The sequence below is a fragment of the Macrosteles quadrilineatus genome, unplaced genomic scaffold, assembly GCF_028750875.1.
Source record: "Macrosteles quadrilineatus isolate MER2022 unplaced genomic scaffold, UCM_ALF_1.0 Scaffold_1__1_contigs__length_201487025, whole genome shotgun sequence".
Classification (NCBI taxonomy): domain Eukaryota; kingdom Metazoa; phylum Arthropoda; class Insecta; order Hemiptera; family Cicadellidae; genus Macrosteles; species Macrosteles quadrilineatus.
Window position 1 is genome coordinate 97362934 of NW_026542594.1, and position 12654 is coordinate 97375587.

General features: G+C 34.2%; 3 protein-coding genes across 4 annotated transcripts in view; 2 read left to right on the forward strand and 1 right to left on the reverse strand.

Annotated features, from left to right (window-relative positions):
• Positions 1 to 12654, reverse strand: part of LOC128992984 (GTP-binding protein Di-Ras2) — a 291630-nt gene that overhangs the window by 202143 nt on the left and 76833 nt on the right. The window lies entirely within an intron of this gene.
• LOC128993132 (uncharacterized) lies at positions 1598 to 4202 on the forward strand. Its single transcript, XM_054416919.1, has 3 exons — positions 1598 to 1690; positions 3259 to 3359; positions 3750 to 4202. The coding sequence occupies exons 2-3, from the start codon at positions 3267 to 3269 to the stop codon at positions 4119 to 4121; spliced, it is 465 nt and encodes a 154-aa protein (XP_054272894.1). The 5' UTR covers positions 1598 to 1690; positions 3259 to 3266; the 3' UTR covers positions 4122 to 4202.
• LOC128999134 (uncharacterized) lies at positions 6839 to 11978 on the forward strand. The gene is made up of 4 exons (XM_054425511.1): positions 6839 to 6865; positions 9508 to 9670; positions 11229 to 11323; positions 11502 to 11978. Exons 1-4 carry the CDS (start codon positions 6839 to 6841, stop codon positions 11874 to 11876), a joined length of 660 nt encoding a protein of 219 aa, XP_054281486.1. The 3' UTR covers positions 11877 to 11978.

Here is a 12654-nt window from a genome sequence, read left to right on the forward strand (position 1 = left end):
TTGTGCCGTTGAGGGTGGGGGACGTCGAAGTCCAGTCCGTTCGTGCCGCCAAGTATCTTGGTGTCATGGTGGACTCTAAGCTTAGCTGGCGGGACCAGATATTCCGAACGGCGGACAAGGCCGCTAAGGTGATCTCTTCTCTTAGCCGGTTAATGGCCAATGTCGGAGGTCCTCGTTCCAGTCGCAGAAGGCTGTTGATGTCTACAGTTCAGTCTGTGCTCCTGTATGGTGCGGAGGTGTGGGCAGACGCGCTCAATAAGGAGGTGTATAGGATGCGGCTTGCCAGAGTGCAGCGTCAGGCAGCACTCAGGGTAGCATCCGCCTACCGATTAGTGTCTGAACCTGCCATCTTGGTGGTTACTGGAGTAATCCCCGTCAAACCTTTGGCGGCGGAGAGGAAAGCGATTTATCAGCGGCGTGGAGAGGACCATGCAAAAATGGAGGAGCGCAACCGCACCTACCAGCTCTGGCAGGAGAGCTGGGAACAGGAGTCGCGGGGACGCTGGGCCAGGAGACTGATTCAGCAAGTCCAACCATGGGTTGACCGACGGTATGGTGAGGTGGACTATTACCTTACCCAGTTTCTGACAGGTCACGGGTTTTTTCGGTCGTACCTGTTCAGAATGGGCAAAGCCGTGTCACCCGATTGCATCTACTGCCCAGGCACTCCCGATGACGCGGAGCACACCTTCTTCCGCTGCCAGCGTTGGGAAGGTTCCCGCCTGGAGGCTGAACAACATGTAGGGCAGTTGTTGGTGGACACGGTCATTCCGATGATGACGGAGGGTGAGGACAATTGGACCTGTATGTCACATTTCGTCCAGGATATTCTCCGCACAAAGAAGCTAGAGCTTGACCGAGATGCAGTCTAGGTCATAAAGAAATTGAATGCCAGAAACGGCGCGAGCCCTGAGGGCTTAGGTCACACGTTGACCTGACCTGAAGTAATGTGACAAACAATCCCAGGTCTGTGTCCAACAGAGTAGAGGGGTTTTTTTAGTGAGTAGTCTGACAAGCTCAGGAGTCTCACACTACAGGCTGGCTACCTGTGTGCGTAAAAGCATTTTACCTCCTCTCCCTTAAAAAAAAAAAAAAAAAAAATGGTGTTCACCTTAAATCAGAACCAGAGATTTTTCATCGGTGATAATTTTATGTGATCTGATACTATAAGTATTAGACGTCTTGTGATCTCAGGATGATCAACTGTTGTTAGCTTGTTAGTTTAACTGTTTTGGCCTACCAAAAACTGTTGGTATTCAAGATTTAGTACTTTAACTAACATTGTAAAAACATATGCATTGCACATTAGCATTGATAGCATTGTAAATAGATGAATGTAAATAATTTTTTTAATAAATAAAATGAAACTGGGCTAATCAGGCACAAGACTACTAAGGGCTAAGAATGCAATTTATTATTTCCGTTATTGAAACTACGGATATTTCGTAATGTTATATATGCATCTCAATTAACTAGCACGGGCTGGTTGCGTCGCGGCCCGCATGACGTCATGACGTCTGGGCAATGGGCAGCTGCTCTGTACTGTACAGTATACACGGCGGACGAGGCTGGGGATTCCCGCCCAGCTGATACTTGTTCTATATAACATCTGAGAATCAGACCTGAGAGCACAGTAAGCCTTCCACTCCTAGCTACCCACTACACTCTTGTGAAAGAGGACAGATTATATGTGAGTAAATTATACATCTGTTTTAGCATTACTAAACCATCATATTTTGTTATTACTAATCACTTGTTTTAAGTTGTAGTTATGTGTTCACAGGATATATGAGAGTTTAGAAAAATATAACTACTAATAGTTGTTTATTGACTGCAGCACACTAAAATGTTTTAACTTTTGACTATATGATACTAAATTTATTTTATTTTATCTCATAAGCGTGTTAATACATTTAATTAGTATCATAATATTTTTCAGTCTAGCAAATTGTACAAATGAGAGGTAAAAAGCCTTATGGTTTTAACGAAAACATTTTTTTAGTATCCCAAACAAACTCACTAACTCATGAAACTGCAACCGACATTTAAATTTATTATGTATTAAAAGACTAGCAGCTATACCCGTGCCTTGCAACGGGGTCAGTATGCAAAAGAGACAATGTTGGTTCTTAAAAAATACCTTAAAAACTGTTTAACGCCTACTGTTTAATTTAGAATCGAAATTGATCTGTATTACTTAACTTGTACGTTTTTGTTAACTCAGACTGTGAACACTTATTTAGGCTACCTAGGATACAAAACCGATGACAAATTTTAAGGTATTAATCAAATAACATGTTGGATGGTTTTTACTAGTAACGAAAAGCTATCACAATAGTTTCAAACCTGTCAATAGTGTAATGTTCTAAAATATTGTTGTAAAATTATAATCAGGGAAATGGAAATTCGCTTAGTCTGCAGGTTTACTGCGGACGGAGTATTTTATTACTGTTTACCCAAAAATATATCTAAAAAATATCTTACTAATATTATAATTTCTCATAAAACTAGAGCCTAGGTTGATACAGCAATGATTATAGAATCTAAAATATTTCCTATATCTATGAATAATTTCTTTTACGATTACTAATTTACTTTAAAATATTTCAGCATTTCACAAAATTTTAGAACAGACTCGTTATGAACATAAACAAATGACGTAACTGAAAGAATCCCATACTAATGTATGTATGTTTGTTCGTATGGCCTTAACATATGGTTTGACAGTTCCATTTAAGCAATGTTAAATAATGTTTACATTTGACCAAGTAAAATCATATTTCACAGAATTGGGTTTATGATCAATACCCTTTCTGTTCTAATATCCTTGCAGTATGTAATATGTTTGAACCGGCGGTGTGGACATGTGAAGTAAAAATTCATTTGACAGTTGTACTTGTTTACATTTTAAACTTTGTGGATTCGTTTTTTTGTTACCATGGTGACAAATAAATAATCAATACATTTAAACTCTCACCTCAGAACTTTGAAAACCTGTGGGGCAGAACCCTAGGTCAATATCGAAGGGGGAATAGTTCTATATGTATCCTCGGAGCTGTAGCTTTATTTTTAACAGTTTGAGCCCAGTCGGTTCAGTAGTTCTGGAGTTTAGCTCATACAAACAAACACACAGACAGACAGACACACATACACAGACAGACACCACCTTTTCTTTATAAAAGTATAGAAGATATTAATAACGAGTTTCAAACAGTATGATTTGTTAGCATGGTTAAAATAATAAAACACGTTTTTCAGACTTAAATATGCACTACATAGTCAAAACGGTGGTTTTACTAGCAGTTGCTACTTCTGCTGTACTGGGTCAATATGGCTGCTCTCCACTGATTCCATCTTGCGTAAGTTGATTGAGCTCTAATGTTAATTAATTACAAATTATTAGTTATTTCAAAGTAATAAATACTCGCATTTTCTGGAAATAAACCCTTAAGGGCTGTAACAACTACTACAGCATTTGAGCTTTAACACAAATGTTTAGACTGTATAGCAATAAACAGAAGTTCACTGAAATCACTAGCCCATATCATTATTGGTGTAATCATCTGCACTATAGTTTTACTGTAGTAGTTACTATCTGCTTACACAAATTAGACACAAACATTTTCTTCTTCTACTAGCATACTAGCATTAAAATATTCTCATCCGCACTTTAATGCTGTATTCACCCTAATAATTTAACTTTCAATTTCAATATTAAAATATTATCATATTAAGGTTGGATTTTACAGTTGGAGAAGAATTGGCGTCTCGGCCTGGACAGTGTCCGTCCCAGTGGTACCATCGTCCACGGACACGCCAACACGCCAGTCTCACAGGGAGGACTGCAGGGGTCTGCACACGGGTCACACGTGTTCGGTGGACCTTACAACGGTGCGTCAACTGTCGGGGGTGGTGTCAACTACCAGCACCCTAGCGGCCTCCAGGGCGGCCTGGACGTCACTCACTCCAGAGGACAAGGGAACGTCGTCACAGGCAGTGTGGGTGGCAGCACCAAGCTCGGCCCCGGCACCCTGTCTATCCATGGGGCAGCCAACACCATCCCTCACTCCAGCAAGGTGCAAGGCGGTGTGGGAGCCACCTACTCTGTACCCCTGCCTTGAGCTTGTTACCATTTTAATATTTAACCTGATATTTGGGTTTGAAACTCTTATGTATAGTTGCAATCCATATTGGATTAAACATATGCCTTAAAATTGATGTGGTGTATTATCTTTCCACTCCCTGACACTAGCTTTACGTTAAACCTTATATTTAAGTTTTTAAATTATATACATAGTGTACTCATTGGACAAACTATATACTACAAGACTATGCATTTTGTTTAGTGAATTAGCACCAGTTTAAGCAATATTTATGAACTACTAAATTAAAATGTTTTGTGACAAAACCTAAACCAAAGTGATTATGATTCATCAGAGCATGAGTATGATCACTATACTAGATACATCGGTGACCAATTATAATTATGTTTAATTAATATGGGTGTGTATATAATAATCATTAAACATATAAATTGTTTTCTGTATTTACATTCAAGAGGCACTGAATTATTTAAGTAACATTCTGCTTATTCACACTATAACCGGCAACTCAGATCTGCTTTGTAATACCCCCCTTCCTGAGATAACCAGAACATTGGACCAGCTTCTTTTTAATACACTTGTCAATTCTGTTTTATAATACCAATTATCTTTGGAGTGCTCTTTAAAAAAATCAAGTCCATATCCTTTACAGTCTCGATGAATTTTAATTTGTATAATCAACATGTTTGTAAATCGTTTTAGTTTGATGACTTGGCTTTGAAGCATTGGCAATTTGGCTGAATGATCGAGTTATTGTGTTATGTATTCCCACCAGGAGAACTGGATATAACATTATCCTTGGGTAATACATCTATATGCTTACATGTTAAAATAGTATGAAATAGCTCTCAAAAAAGAAAAACCCAGCTATGTTTATAGTAAATCCCATTTTCAATTAATCAGAATGTTCTCGTTTATCCTATTTTAAGACAAATTAAGAATATTTAAAACTCATAGAAACATTGCGAACATACATATTTCATCCAAGTGTAAATCAAAAACCCTTAGAATCATTAACTATAGGTATAGAATAACACACAAGACCACAGAAAAGTTCTTTAAAATGGGCGTACGAAAAATGTTGTTCAAAATAAGGCAATTTATTATGCCTACTTTTGTAAAAACGGTTCATCAGGTAAAGGTGTAAATGTAATTGGAAACTCTTTTATCGTTATATTAGTACGATAAGACGAACGACGCTGAATTAACAAATAAAATATAAGTATTTTACGCTTAAATCAGAGCAACAGGTAGGTGCACCAGCCTTCTTAAAATGTAACAATCATTTTACAAGTAATAAAAATATTGTCCCAACGGACGTTTCATTAAATTAAACACAATAGAATGGTATTATGACTTAGCCTAGTAAATGTATAATTCTGTACTATTATAAATTTGAGGTGAGGTCTGTCTGTCTTTCTGTTTGTCTGGGAAACTGTACCGACCATCTCCATGGCAGGACGAGAAAACTCAAATTATCAAATAAAATTAATATTTGACAATTTAATTTAAATAAAACACTTAATTTTATAACAAATTTCATACTTTGGGTTGACAATTGAATGTATACCGTAGAAGCATAACTGTCAAATGCTAACTTAACAATCTCATACAAATCAAATTAAAAAAGTAATATAAAATATTTTGCACGTCTAAATTTGTGATAGGTTTGTTTTATTATGTTCTAGAATGTGCTATTTATTATTGAATTCAAAGATTCCATTACCGTTGGCGTATAAACCTGGACTTTATCCCGAGTCTTTAAAAATAGTTTTTCTAATATATTTGTATGTAAGCATTAGGAAAAGTACAAAATGTGCATGTTTTGAATAACTTTAATATTTTATTAGCAAATTTAATCTGCTTAACATAGTTTTTGATCAGGGCTTAAAATACATATCCTTTTTTAAAAACTTAGATGAATGTACATATTAATCAGAGAGTACTAATATTTAAACTACTCGTATTATTTGATTTTTGCCGGTGTATGGTTTAGTAATAATAATTATAATTAACGCCACAATTGTTTAATTCAAAGGTACAAAGGCATTTCAAAGGCATTTGTAGCTACTAAAAATTTTTTTTCTATAATTGTCTTTGGATCCTACAGCCATTAGGCTATTTGCATTTAGTTGTATAAATGACTCCTATTGCAAAACATAATAACTTTTTGTACTGTGTTTTGAGTACTCTGATCGGTAAATATTCTTATTTTATCTTAACATACTTCTTACTTAACAGCACTTCTGAATGAATTCATTGAATTACAAGAAATTTAGTGTTTGCGTTTTACTTCACCGCTGATATAATTAAACCAAGGGAAATATCATAAAATTGAGCAATACACAGTGTTGTTTTGTGTCTAAAAGCAATGAAATATATGTACTATGTTTCATTAATCAATGGTGAAAGTGTAAATGCAAATGCAATGGACTATAAGGGACTGGTAAAAAGAATCGCAATCAATATTATGTTGTTCGTTATTTTTTTTAGAATAGAATTAGAGATATAACTAAAATTATGTTTGTTAATAAATATTTTTGTACTTGATATTTTTTTTATTTCAATTATAGTTATTTTCATATTGGTTTTGTTTGTTGTGTTGTATGCCATTAATTATTCAATGCTCAGTTTCATGTGTAAATTAAAAAGTATTCTTTTTTGCTTGGTTTAAAAATAAATCCTAATTTACAGTGAGCGAAAGTGGCTCTTTTAGGTACGGAATCGTCTTTTACATGCGAGGCGCAGCCGAGTTTGGATATGTACCAAAAAGACACTTTCGCTCCTAATGATGAAAAACTATTTTCATTATACTTTGGAAATAGCCTTCTATTCGTTACAAAATTAGACCACATAAATTTAGGTTATACAAAGTCGTCAACAATGTTTACATTTCTGTATCAAATTGTAAACAATATTTATAGTGTCCATAAACAAAATTTGAGGTTACCGAACCAAAAATTTACCATATGTTTTTTCTGTTCCCTATTTTAAGTCACCCTATAAACGATGATTTTGTAGACGAAGGGAGCTATAAACGGCTGTTTTCTGTAGAGTATGATTAAATCACTATTGATAAGGCACTACGATATTGCTCAAGTTTATAACAGCTTGTACCTATTTTTTCACAATAATTTAGTGTAAGTAAACATTTTAAAGAAAATTGATGAACCTAATAACATTTCGTTTATTTAAATTAAATAATTGGTGGTTTTGAAACCTCAAGATTGAAGTTAAAACATCAAAAATAATGAAAAAGATAAAAGAAATAGGTATACGTAGGAGAATTGAGTAAATTAAATTGTTAAAATAAGTTATTATCATTGGTAAGATTATCTTTTGTTATTCTATACAACATTTAATATTTAACAAAACAGACATGGTGGTTTCCACCACTAGCCTGAGTTAAAAGGTATACACTTTTATGAAATTAATACAACAGACATAAAACACATTTCTTTAAATTTCACGTCTTTTTCTCCGTAGCAAAACACGGGTAACCTACTGCAGCTAGTATGTAGATAAAGTTAATCAAAGGAAACATTATAATTGAAGCTGGTAAGTATTTCATCAAGTACTATACATTATATTCCATTCTATTGTAATCTACATGTACCTAACTTTAGAACAGACACTTGAACGTTTTAAGTACTCTTTTTTTGTCCTCATTATCTTTTATTCGGTTTATACTATGCAGCATATTTGTATTTACCTTTTTTAGCCACCCACAGAATAAAAGATCCTAGAAAGTCGCCTCATGCAGTTGTAAGCTGTTGAGTTTACGTTTATATGTTTTTTTTTTATTGCACACCTTCACTCTATAACAGAAAATCCAATGACCTCATTTGAGCAGTAGACTTCTGTAGTTAGCATTTTATCAAGCTGTTTGGTGAAATGTAAGTTACTTTACCGACCCCAAACCCGTGGTACTTTGAAACTGGTAGTTAGTGCAGTAGTACGTAATATATTCAAAACAACTCCGTAAAACCTTTAACGTAAAATATTACTATGTACAGTTTTGTCATAATTTATTAGGGTCTATATGATTGCTGCTTGCATAACACACCAAACCCAGTTTAAAAACGCTTCGGCGTTTATGCGTTTTCAATGCAATTTATTCTTGTTATTTATATGATTCCAAGATTCTAATGTTTGTAAATATGTATTCGTTTGAAATTAAACTTTTATAGCTTTTTACCCGTGTTTTTCAACGGAAAGAGGGAGTGAAAAAGTATAGTCTGTTGTACAAAACAGTTACACATTTGCCGAAGGCTTAAAACAAAATTTAACCGTACCAATTCGTTTAGTAAACGCTTTTGGCAGCATGTGGTAGTAAATCAGGTAATTGATTGAAACTCATTAGGCTACAGAGAACGAAATGTAAAGAGGTGCTGATGCACTTAGGAGCATACTTTTACTAAAGCGTTTAGCAACCAGTTTATGTTTATTAAAATACGATAAAACTGTTTGATATCAAACATGTCTTGAAAACCTTATGAGACATATATTTGCTTAAAGAAATAGTGTTAAATTGATTGATTTACTTATGTTTAAATATATAAACATAAGATTTATGTGACGTGTAGGTATGTATTGATATATTAAAGAACTGTTTAGTTAAACATGTAAGTTTTTCAGTTTTATTAAGCTTAAATAATTAATAATCGCTGCATATGTAAATCTTTATGCAGTCTTTTTAGGGATTCCCAGCAATACTACTATCGTTAGATGTTATAAGTATCGAAATGAGTTGATTGACTCTCAAATCTGGGACATTCATCTTTTGTTTTTCTACTATTGGTTCATACTAAATGTATATTTCGTCTTGATACATTTGAAGAGTATTAATTTGCAAAGTAGAAATACTAGTGGAATATTATCAGGTGAATTTTACTTTAAACCTTTTGAGTCAAACGTACCATCTTGTTGTCACCTTTATACTTATGCTAAAAATATTTGTACTGAATACTTAGATAAATGTTAAAATTCTTCATAGAAAGTTTTTTAAACAAACTCAAAAATAAAATGCAGTGATACTTAGGATTGAATTAAATGTTATAATATTTGATTTATCAATTTATGATTTAAGTTGCTAAAGATAACTTTTCCAAAATATGGAATACTGACGAGTTAGTCATCTTAATATAACAAATGAAAATCTGACTTTTAATTGTTGAAAATTACTAACAACGTGGAACTAGGGCCGGTCCTAATTAAATCTAGCTATCCTACACTTCGAACTGACAGGGCGTAAACTACAATCGAATGTCATTCTCTATAGATTATGTTTATTTTGTAAAGTGGGTTGTTAATATACAAGTTGAACAATATCTGGTGAACGGCTTCATATGCTGGTTTAGGATCTGAGTAAGTCCAAACAAATTTGTAATTTTTCTCCACGTAGGCCCAGCTGCTCTGTACTGTACAGAGCTACACAGCCGCAGTCAGGCTGGGGATTCCCACTCGCGAGTCGCGGTATATATACTTGCGAGGCTCTGGTCTCAGTTCAACCATTCCCTCTTATCGGCTTGTCGGTCATATACAGACCTACTTCACTGCTAACCAATGTAAGTATGAGTTTGTTTCATTTATTTTCTTATAACCATGTTTATATTTTATTCATTTTATTAAATATTCATTTAATAATATTATTTATAGATATTTCATCCCATAAATTTTTTTTATTTCTTTTTTTTTCTACTAAAGCATCGAGGTATCTAAAAAAGACCAAGATTGCAGTAACGATTTCTTTTCGAACATAAAATATAAGTATCCGATTCTTTCACAATACTAAGTAAATTAAATACGTTTACGTTATTACTGATAATAAACATATTTGCAGCTAAGAACCAATAAATATGCATTGACATAAATACAATTTTAATTTAAAAGCAAAGGCTTTATACCCCTATTACGTGAGTTTGAATTATTAATGAATTTAATTGCTGAAATAAGTCTCTGGAAATGTATGCTTCATTATCTTTGGTGAAAAACACTTATCACCTGTTATCTTAAATATATTACAATTAGTATTTTATATTGATATTTAATGTAACAAATATACTTTGCATTTTAGCGAATTACCCTTATAGGAAATAAGCAATTACCGTAGGTCTCATGGTGGACCCGGAACCGATTTACTTTTTTATTTTTTTGTCCCTAGAAGTCAAAAACACCATCCGTTCAAATGTATATATATATATATATATATATATGTCCGTTGGCACGATAACTTGAGCTAAAATGATCCCGATTTCGATGAAATTTGGTTCGAACGTGTAAGCTTATGTTTATTCGAACAAGTTCGCGAACGAGCATGAGCGGACCATGGGAACAGGGTTTTATGGGGGGGGGGATTTATTGGGTAAAACTTGGGTTTTCTCGTTTTTGACCCTTAAAACTTATAATTTCCCAAATTTTCTCTAGACCATTTTGAAGAGCTTAAAAAACTTAGTATACAAAATTTGGTATACTTAAGTGTTTCTGTATGATTATTGGTTACGGAGAAAACTGTAAATTAAAAATTTTCATGTTATTCTCATGGAGAATAAGAAAACTGTTGTAGTTTGCTTGTTTCTTGATATATTTGGATCAAACCTGGCAAATATATTTATTTTATACTAAGCAATGAATATTTTACTAAAAACCACACTTTATTACCCTCTCTGTAGGCAGCAAACCTAGGTACTCGTTAAACCTAATGTTATTTGAATAGATTTAATTAAAAATCAAATCAGACAAATGGAAATTCACTTAGTCTGCAGGTTTGCTGCGGTGGGGGTATTTTCAACATATTTTGTGATGCGATCAAGTTAATAAAAGAACAAACAATATTCAACAAGATATGTTAAACCGTTAAACGTATCAATAAAAATAAGCTAAACCTGTATAAGCTACAATATAAGCAAAAAATATAGAGGTTTTAATTTAATTATTAACAAAGATGTTTTTTCCTTATGTTTGGATTTAATTCGAATTCAGTCTGACACTGTTGCTTTTACCAACACGTTAATATTTGAAAATATACTATCAGGCTTGCTTGGGAGAAATCTTTATATTTGACGCCATTGAGAATTAATGAAATATTTATTTGTATACTGCTATTCTAACCACTCAATTTTTCAGATCGCAAGATGTTTTCCATTGTGATTGTACTAGCAACTGCTGCTACAGCTGCATTTGGTCAAGGCACTTGTCCTCCAAGTTATCCTCACTGCAGAGTAAGTATTATCAACTCTTAGATGATCATCTGTTAATTCCTATTGATGCTCTTAACAACAGATTTTTTCTAGGGTTTTATACAATCATCAGCTTTATATAACACTTGATTACTTGATGAATTGATATTATTATTCGACCTCAGAAAGCATTTTATTATAAACGTGTTTCCTATTTCAGTTGCAAATGCAGAATTGGCACCTCGGCCTGGACAGTGTCCGTCCCAGTGGTACCATCGTCCACGGACACGCCAACACGCCAGTCTCACAGGCAGGACTGCAGGGGTCTGCACACGGGTCTCACGTGTTCGGCGGTCCTTACAACGGTGCGTCAACTGTCGGGGGTGGTGTCAACTACCAGCACCCAAGCGGCCTCCAGGGCGGCCTGGACGTCACTCACTCCAGAGGACAAGGGAACGTCGTCACAGGCAGTGTGGGTGGCAGCACCAAGCTCGGCCCCGGCACCCTGTCTATCCATGGGGCAGCCAACACCATCCCTCACTCCAGCAAGGTGCAAGGCAGTGTGGGAGCCACCTACTCTGTACCTCTGCCTTGAACATGTTACCAGTTTAATATTTAACCTGATATTTAGGTTTTAAACTCTTATGTATAGTGATGGTGTAATTCATATTGGATTAAACACATGCCATAAACTTAATGCAGCTTTATTTTGTGTACTCTTTCATTTTTTGTAAAATATTTTTTTACTATTAGTGCGGTCATAAACAGTCAAATATGAACTGTGACCTGTATTGTGGAGTAATATTCCACTCAAGAAAATCCTGTTAAAACTAACAAACAAATATAAATGAGTTTACGTTGTGCAACTGTTATTATCATTGTTGTAGAATATAGTCCGTAGAGAATGTAATTATGGATTAAACATATTCCTTAATACATTTACAATGTTGATGATTAGCTATAAGTATTTTTATGGGACTGAAAACATATTATTTTTGCTTTAAAACCAATCAAACCTATTACAAATACTCCCGCGGCAGCAAACTTGCAGACTAAGTGAATTTTAATTTCGAATTTACCATAAGTGGATTTTAAATTAAATTCATTTAAATAGCATTAGGTTTAACAAGTACCTCAGTTTGCTGCTACAGGGAAGTGAATGTGTGTTTTTAGTGAAAAATGAATAGCTACGTATTTAATACATCAATTTGCCAAGTTTTATCAAAATATATCTATAAACAAGCAAACTACATTCGTTTACTTATTTCCTATAAAAATAAAATGGGAATTTTAAATATACAAATTATTCAGTTTTCTCCGTAACCAATAACCACCCAAAAAATATCAATATACTAAATAATTTGTAATTTTAA